Source organism: Phoca vitulina, unplaced genomic scaffold, assembly GCF_004348235.1.
Source record: "Phoca vitulina isolate PV1807 unplaced genomic scaffold, GSC_HSeal_1.0 scaffold40, whole genome shotgun sequence".
Lineage (NCBI taxonomy): Eukaryota > Metazoa > Chordata > Mammalia > Carnivora > Phocidae > Phoca > Phoca vitulina.
Genome location: NW_022589743.1, coordinates 3,596,559 through 3,604,535, shown reverse-complemented (window position 1 = coordinate 3,604,535; position 7,977 = coordinate 3,596,559). Strand labels below are relative to the sequence as shown.

At 60.4% G+C, this 7,977-nt stretch overlaps 2 protein-coding genes across 5 annotated transcripts in view; both read left to right on the top strand.

The window, feature by feature from the left end:
* Positions 1-506: 506 nt before the first annotated feature.
* Positions 507-6,726, top strand: PHOSPHO1 (phosphoethanolamine/phosphocholine phosphatase 1). Of its 4 annotated transcripts, XM_032429051.1 has the most exons (4): positions 507-654; positions 1,884-1,981; positions 3,870-3,981; positions 5,834-6,726. In XM_032429051.1, exon 4 carries the CDS (start codon positions 5,841-5,843, stop codon positions 6,717-6,719), a length of 879 nt encoding a protein of 292 aa, XP_032284942.1. In that variant the 5' UTR covers positions 507-654; positions 1,884-1,981; positions 3,870-3,981; positions 5,834-5,840; the 3' UTR covers positions 6,720-6,726. The 4 variants fall into 4 exon arrangements, with proteins under 4 accessions (XP_032284942.1, XP_032284944.1, XP_032284943.1 ...); XM_032429053.1 differs by lacking the exons at positions 507-654; positions 3,870-3,981 and having other exon boundaries at positions 1,897-1,981; positions 5,961-6,726; XM_032429052.1 differs by lacking the exons at positions 507-654; positions 3,870-3,981 and having other exon boundaries at positions 1,905-1,981.
* The window catches only part of GNGT2 (G protein subunit gamma transducin 2), a 17,528-nt gene continuing 13,444 nt past the window's right edge, over positions 3,894-7,977 (top strand). Inside the window, exon 1 of the mRNA XM_032429054.1 lies at positions 3,894-3,981. The gene's annotated coding sequence lies outside the window, so the exon portion shown is untranslated. The remainder of the gene's footprint in view (positions 3,982-7,977) is intronic.

Below are 7,977 nucleotides of genomic sequence, written 5' to 3'. Positions count from 1 at the left end.
GAGGCGAGGTGCCGCGACTCCGCGCGGAGGGAGAGCTAGGCGCACGTGGGGGAGGAACTGCTTTTCCTGGGCTGGGTCCAACGGTGCCTACCGCGGGGCTTAGGAGCCAAGAAGGGCATGGGGGCTGGCGGTAGGGGTGCATTTCGGCAAATCTCAGGGCTCAGCGCCCTGGAGGCACAGCCCTGCCACTTCTGGGTGTGCGGGCGGGGACTCACGCAGAGCCCCGCAGCCGCTCCAGCGAGGGTGCCCCCCACCCACGCTCCTCCGCAGGGATGCGCTCCCGCTCTCCTTTCTGCCTGCGCGCAACCCCACCTTCGCTCGCGCTCGGGGAGCCTGCGGGACAGCCGGGAGGCGTGGCCCGCAAGCGGCCCGCCCCTTTGATGTGCGCCGGCGCCGCTGTGATTGGACAGTCGCTTGTGACGTGCAGGGACTGCGGTGGGCCCGGGTGCTGCGGCAGCCGCAGCGCCAGCCGCGGCTCGGGCTCCGGCTCCCGGGCATTTAAAGGGGACGCGGCGGCTGCCCGGGGGGATGGGGGGCAGGTGGAGGGGGCGGCCCAGACGCACATCATCCACGGCCCCTCGGGACTGGAGGGACTCGTGAGCCGGAGCCCAGAAATCCGGGGGTGGATAAGACACCGCGTCCCCTCCAATTCCCGTAAGCACCCTTTGCCCCATCCTGCGCCCTAATACCTCAGCTAGCCCCTCTCCCCCATTCTTTACACTCCAAACTAAGCCGGGACAGACCTCTACCGCCGCCGCTCCCCACGTGAGTCCTGGGCTGCCCGAGGTAGGGGAGGGCTGGGGTCCCAGTGTGGGGTGGGGGCTGCGTGGAGTTTGAGGGCGCTCCTTCACGTGTGTCAGTGGGGGAGTCCCTGAAGCGGAGAAATGAGTCCTCCTTCTTTCTCCTACCCCACGAACGTGGTGCCCGGATAGCCCTCTGTCCCCGACTCGGGCAAAGCGAAGGAATCTGTGCCCCCTTGCTCCCCGCCACCCACCAGTCCCCTGGGCTCCCCGAGCTGCGCACCCCCCTGCCCCGCATTGGAGCGAAGCACCCGCCAGCTGGGGGTGTGCCAGAATGCCTGCTTTCCAGCCACCTCTAAAAATATCTCTCCCCCCACTCCACCGGCAGCTGCCACCTCCCTGTCCACCGAGGATCCCCTTCCAGCTTGTCCACCCAGGCAGGGCGAGCCCAGAGGGGACTCCTGGTCCCAGCTTCTTCACTGACACCAGGGCTCCAGGTCCTCAGGGCCAGCTTACTCACAGCCCAAGGGGGTCTCCAGGGCAATAGGGGGAGCTCTGGCTGCAACTTTGCCAAGAGGCACCAGGAACTCCTGAGTTCTGATCCTGCATCTGATGTGTGACCCCCCCCCCCCCCCGCCGGGATGCTAGCTTGACCTCTCTGGGCCTCCGTTTTTCCTATTTGCTGCTGGTGGTGGTGAGAAGGAAGAGACCATGATAAAGCTGGAAATACAGTCTTGGGGAGGGAGAAAACTTCAACTTAGTTGTGGGATCCAGTTCCTAGTGATTGATAGAAGACCACCTGGGCTTGGGCAGGAGGCTTGTAACTGTGGTATCTGCCGGGTCCTTGATCCCCACTTCCATCCCTATCCTCCACATTTCCTGGGGAAGACTGTCCCCGAACTGTCCTGTGGGCTCCCAGTCCCCTCATTAAGGGGGGGGGGTGAATTTCAAACTGTTTCTCCCTCCCCCATCCCCATTCCCACAAATATCATCTGAAAGCATTTTTGTCAAAGGCAGGAGGAAACAAGGAGGAATCCGGTGATCTGATGTGGAATCAGGGAGGCGAGCACCACTTTTAGGTGGGACTAGAATATGGACTCCCTGCCACCCCAAAGAAACCCCTCTCTCCTCTCTCTGCTCTAGCCATCTGGAGAAGCTCCTAGATCCTGTCCCCCTTTCTCTGAGGGACTCTTTTTGGTGACCACAAAAGGATTTGGTCACTTAGGACAAAGCTGCCAGAGGTGAGTAATCTTTCTCAACGTCATGAGAAGCAGACGCCAAAGGGGCCTGGGGTGCCACCGAGTACCTAGGGGGTACGGGTGGGGTGGGAGTACGGCCTTCTCTTTCTGGGGGAATAAACTCAGGATGCCTGGCTTTCTGCTCTGGGGACTAAAAAAACAAGGGCAACTCACTAAACAACAACTGTTGAACCGATTTCCCTAAATAGTATTATTAGATGAAAAAATATACCATGTCTTTTTCTCTAATGAACGAGAAGTTCTGTACATGATTGAAAATCAGTGGACCATTCCTCCAAATTTTTAAAAGGAAAAGAAAAAGAAACAAGGGCAAAACCAGGAGACCCTTTTCTGTGGGATGAAAGTTGGTCTCTGGGTGGCTGCTTGAAGAGCCTGTGCATTTTTCTGTGGCGCGCTCTCTTCTCCCCGAGCCCTGCACGTGTCCGTGTCTGTGTGTGCCGTGGGGCTGTTTGCTTTTACCGCAGAAGTGGCATCCCCTGACCTTTCTCCTCAAACTCACTAGGCCTGGGGGCACACATGGGATATCAGGCAGGATCCTGGAAGTTTGGAACTCCTCCAGATAGGGCCTGGGAAGAGCCCTTCCATCCTCCAAAACATGCTATTCCAGTGTCCCCATGCCTTCTCTCCCATCTTCTCCTTGACCCCTCCCCTAACCCCCACCTTTTTCTGCCCCCTGCCCCATTCAGCTTTGGCTGCCTTTCCGGATTCCTAGATTAAAAGATCTTCAGTGGAAAGGCTGAGACCCACCTCCATCCATATCAAAAGGGCTTAATGCACATCTGGTTAGGGCGTGGCGAGGGGTGGGGTAGCTCCAGGTGATAGGGGCCCTCCCTCTGACCTATGCCCTGTTCCTGGGAGGTCCCAATCTCTGTCTCGGGGGCCCTCAGCTTCTCCCTGAGGGTCTGGGATGGTCTGGGGAGCATGTCACCTTGACAAAGTCAGGGGTTTTCTGTGTCATCCGCTGTCACCACCAGAGGGCAGCAACCAGCCAGGACTTTGCTCCTTTCCCGGTCTAGTCCCCTGGTTCTCAGTATCTTTCCAGATCTGTCCCAGCTGCTTCTAGTCTCTCATTCAACCCCAAGGTGAGGGGGAGGGATGGGGCATGGGGAGGCACTGGGGGCTGTACGTGCTGTCCTCTGTAGCTGAGCTGCTGAAGCCCCCGCGAAGCCAGCCCCTGTCCCCAAAGCCACACAGCAAAGCCCCGCAGAAATTTCAAACTGACTTCCAGCCGATGGCCAGCCTCTGAAAGCACCAGGGAGGCCAGTCCCAGATCATCTGTGATGCTCAGGGGTCCCGGCCCCCAGCTGTGGTACAATGAGCCCGGTCATCTGCCCCTTCCCTTTTAAGGGCAGACAGCATACAAGGCTGTGGCCAGGTGTTCATGAACCTGTTCATGAACCAGGCTCCCTGGGGACACAGCACAGCCTCCGGCAAGTTAACCTCTCTGGGCCCTTATCTGCTGAATTCATGGGACTGCGATGAGCAGTGGGAGAACACCGGTGCGGGTGATGTGTAAACCATGACACAAGAAAGGGGGCCAGGATTATACTGGAGAAAAAAGCGCTGGTCTCAGACCCTAAGTTCTGGTTTTGAGATCTGTCTTTGCCACTTACCTTTCAGTAAATCGGCTAACCGTTCTGGACCTCCAATTAATGTCACCTGTAACCTCTCGAATGTCCCAGGGGGTGGGTAGGAGGCTACGTAGCAAGGGCTTTGCCATCTGTGAGCGCTGTGCCTATTTGAGGGGTTTCCACTGAGCCCCTGGGAGTGGTTCCCGGGGCTCAGCCAAGGAGATAGAATCAGGTGCGCATTAGTAGTGGAAACAAAGCTAGCTGCTGGCGCTCTCAGACAGAACTTGTGTGGTTGTCAGGAGCTCTGGACGACGGCTGGAGGCCGACAGAGTCCCTACAAGTGGTGCCCAGGGTGATGCAGTGACAATGAGCGGGTGTTTTCCAGTTGCTGGCCTCCGATGCCTGTCTAGGGTAAGTGGGTCCCTCCAGGGGTCTCTTAGGATGAGGTCTCAACCCCCTTCCCATTATGGGGTGGAAGGAGCCCCTATCCAGCCCCCTTTAGGCCTACCCTCATCTCTACTGGGCCTCCACTAATCCCTGGAAGCTTCCATCCCAGGTGTGGGGTCCTGCTGCTTTACGTACTCCAGGGATCCTGGGCCACTGAGACTCCCAGATGGATGTCGATGAGACCAGAGGGTGACTCTAGGGATGAGCTCGAAGGGACAGTGCTATTAGGGAGGCAGAGAGCTAGGTCCACACCCCAGCTCTGAAATTCGGAGCTGGGACTTCCGTTTCACAACGTGGGCCAGGCCACAAACATCACAGGAATATCAGAGATCGAGTTAGGAAGAAGCCAGAAGGAGGAGTGGTTCCGTCTGGACTGACTGAGGTGGGAGGCCAGGAGGGAGAAAGGCAGTGTGGTGGGTATTCTGAAGCGGTACGTGATTTGCTCTCTGCCCGTCCGCCGGCAGGCAAAGGTGGTGGGACAGGCTGCTGAGGGCTTCTGTGGCCTCCATTCGCTTGCCTTTCTTTGTGCCTCACACTTGCACTCTTTTTTTTTTTTTAAGATTTTATTTATTTATTTGACAGCGAGAGACACAGCGAGAGAGGGAACACAAGCAGGGGGAGTGGGAGAGGGAGAAGCAGGCTTCCTGCAGAGCAAGGATCCTGATGTGGGGCTCGATCCCAGGACCCTGGGATCATGACCTGAGCCGAAGGCAGATGCTTAACAACTGAGCCACCCAGGCGCCCCACACTTGCACTCTTGTCCCACGTCCTCTGTAGGTGGGACTCTGGCCCGAGGTCTCCACTTCCTGGAGCCCCCCGTCCCCAGCCTGTCCCCCTTGCAGTCTGTCTCCAGGCGCCCCCGGCATGACCTCCTCCTAGCCTTCTCCTTCCCCACCCTGTGCCCACTCCCTGCTCCCTCCCCCTCTGCCTTTTCAGCCACTGCTGCTCTCTTTCCTCTCCCTCACCTGTCTCCCAGGTATGTCGTGGCCTGGCTCGGGAAGCTCCTACCTCCCCAAGCCCCACTGCTTCTGCTGCCCGCTGCCTTCGGACTCTGGCAGAAACCCCACCCGCTGACGTGTTCCTCCCAGGGAATTGGCAAGTGATTAGTTATGAGCTCTCAGCACAGGGCCCGAAAACTCCCTGGAGAAGCAGTGTTCCAACCTGGGACCCCATCTGGCTGGAAGCAGCTCCCAGAGAGCCTTCCTGGGTCAACCCAGCGACCTGGTTATTCCAAGAGCTAAAATCTAGTTCTCTGGCCAGTGCGGAAGCCCAGGCACTTAGCTCTCCAGGCCCAGCCCTTAGTAACGATCCAGGCCCGAGGACCTGGCATTCACAGTCCACATGCCTTGGATGATACCAACGAGTGTTCCCTGGAGCCTGGCCTATTGGCCACAGTCCCATCAGCTGGGCTTGGCCCAAAAAGGGAATGAGGAGGCTGCTTCAGTTGGGTGAATGCCTGGTTTCCCTGGCCTACGTTTGTTAGGGAAGAAGGTGGAGAGCGCTCCACACCAACAACAAGGGTCACTGGAAATCTCCAGAACGGCCTAGTCCAGAAACCTCCCCCAAAGGGGTGTCCCCTTGGAAGCTGCGCTTCCCCTCCGTTAAGCTGACCCTGTTAAGCCCCGTGGCCCCAGAGCAGAGTAGCAGAAACAGGTGCTAAGGAAGCCCTGCTGGGTTCAGGAGGAGGATGTCTTCTGAGGATAAACCCCAGCACAGTTCACTGAGAGGCGCCAACGGGGCTGGGCAGGGAAGGCTGGGGTGGGGGCGGCGGCGTTGGGTCCTCCGCCCAGCTTAACCTGCCCTGGGTCCTCCTCAGGTCTTGGATGTCCCAGCGCCTCTGGCCGTGGCCCGCTAACCAGCCTCTCCCGGGCCGGCCCGCGCCGCCTCCCCTCTCGCTTGCTCCCTCCTCCTCCTCCTCCTCCTCCTCCCTCCCCTGCTCCCAGGACGGCGGGATGGCCGCGCAGGGCGCGCCGCGCTTCCTCCTGACCTTTGACTTCGACGAGACGATAGTGGACGAAAACAGCGACGACTCGATCGTGCGCGCCGCGCCGGGCCAGCGGCTGCCCGAGAGCCTGCGGGCCACCTACCGCGAGGGCTTCTACAACGAGTACATGCAGCGCGTCTTCCAGTACCTGGGCGAGCAGGGCGTGCGGCCGCGGGACCTGCGCGCCATCTACGAGGCCATCCCCCTGTCGCCCGGCATGAGCGACCTGCTGCAGTTCGTGGCCAAGCAGGGCTCCTGCTTCGAGGTGATCCTCATCTCGGATGCCAACACCTTCGGCGTGGAGAGCGCGCTGCGCGCCGCGGGCCACCACGGCCTGTTCCGCCGCATCCTCAGCAACCCGTCGGGGCCCGACGCGCGGGGGCTGCTGGCACTGCGGCCCTTCCACACGCACAGCTGCGCGCGCTGCCCCGCCAACATGTGCAAGCACAAGGTGCTCAGCGACTACCTGCGCGAGCGGGCCCACGACGGCGTGCACTTCGAGCGCCTTTTCTACGTGGGCGACGGCGCCAACGACTTCTGCCCCATGGGGCTGCTGGCGGGCGGCGACGTGGCCTTCCCGCGCCGCGGCTACCCCATGCACCGCCTTATCCAGGAGGCGCAGAAGGCCGAGCCCAGCTCCTTCCGCGCCAGCGTGGTGCCCTGGGAAACGGCCACCGACGTGCGCCTCCATCTGCAACAGGTGCTGAAGACGTGCTGAGGACGGCGGCCTGCAGGGGGCGCCCGGGCGGAGGAGGGGGCGGGGTGGGGGGAGAGCGGGAAAGACAAACCTAGTTTTATTACTCCCTTTTCCCTTTGGCTTCGGTGTGTCCCTCCGGGAATTTCGGGGATTCCGGGCTCGTCCCCCCGGGGGCTGGGGGAGGGAGTTCGGAGCCGTCCCTATCTATGCAGTTAACCCAGCGCGGCTGCCTGCCCCCTTTGCACTGCAACGTTTCATTCTGGAGTCTGGCCCCACCGAGGGGGTGCGCATACCCGGGAAGGCAGCGGTGTTTCCAAAATCCTTGTCCTCCGAACTGGGAGGAAGGGGTTCCCTGGCAGGGGAGAAAGGAACATCTCCCGCTGCTTTAACTGCTCCCTTGAGCTGCGGAACCTTCCCATCCCCCTTTCTTCTGTTAAGGGAACTCCGTCCCGAAAGCCTCCAGGTCGCGCCGGAATCCCAGCCGAGAGAGATGAGGCTCTCCACCGACGGCCTCAGGCCTAGGTCTCGCTTCACCTACCGCGTCTCCACACTACACCCTTTTTCTTCTTGCCTCCCTTCCCGCGCCCCACCCCCCGCCCACCCCCCGCCAGCATCCCCAAAGTGGGGGGAAAAAAGCCGGAGGGAACAGTCGCCTCCTGGTGGTGGAACGAGGTAGCACACGGTCCGGCTGGGGTCCATCCAGCCCGGGACCTCGCAGCGCGCGACGGTGTCTCCTCTCACCCCAGCCTCGTCTATGCAGCAAGAGACCAGGGACTTTACCAAAGTTGCCCCGCGGGCTGGGCACTCTGCGCCCCCCTCCTCCCGTATGGAACAGAAAGCCATGATGTTTGAAAGCAGAGCCAGCGAAAGCCAAGCCCCTCCTCCCTCTGGTGTTTCAGAGCTATAAAGGAGGTGAAGGGGGGAAGCGCTGACTGAGCTCTCTCGCGCCGATGTCTGAAGGGTGAGGGCGAGGCGATCCCTGCCCTCAGAGAGCCCCACAGAAATGGGGGAGTTGGTGTTTCCCCCCCCCCGCCCCCCCGTCGGGGAAGAGTACCCAGCTTGAGGAACCAAAACTGAGCAGAACGCAACAGGCAAAAGAACAGGATGCAGTCAGTCGGTGCCGAGCCTCGGGGGTCTAGTGTAGAGGGCACTTAGGACGGAAATGATGGGGAGAGGCAGCTGCCGGGGCAGGCAGAGGGGCTCAGTAATTAGCAGGAGTCTTTCACTCCCTTTCTCTCTCTCTCTCTCTCTCTCTCTCTCTCTCTCTCTCTCTCTCTCT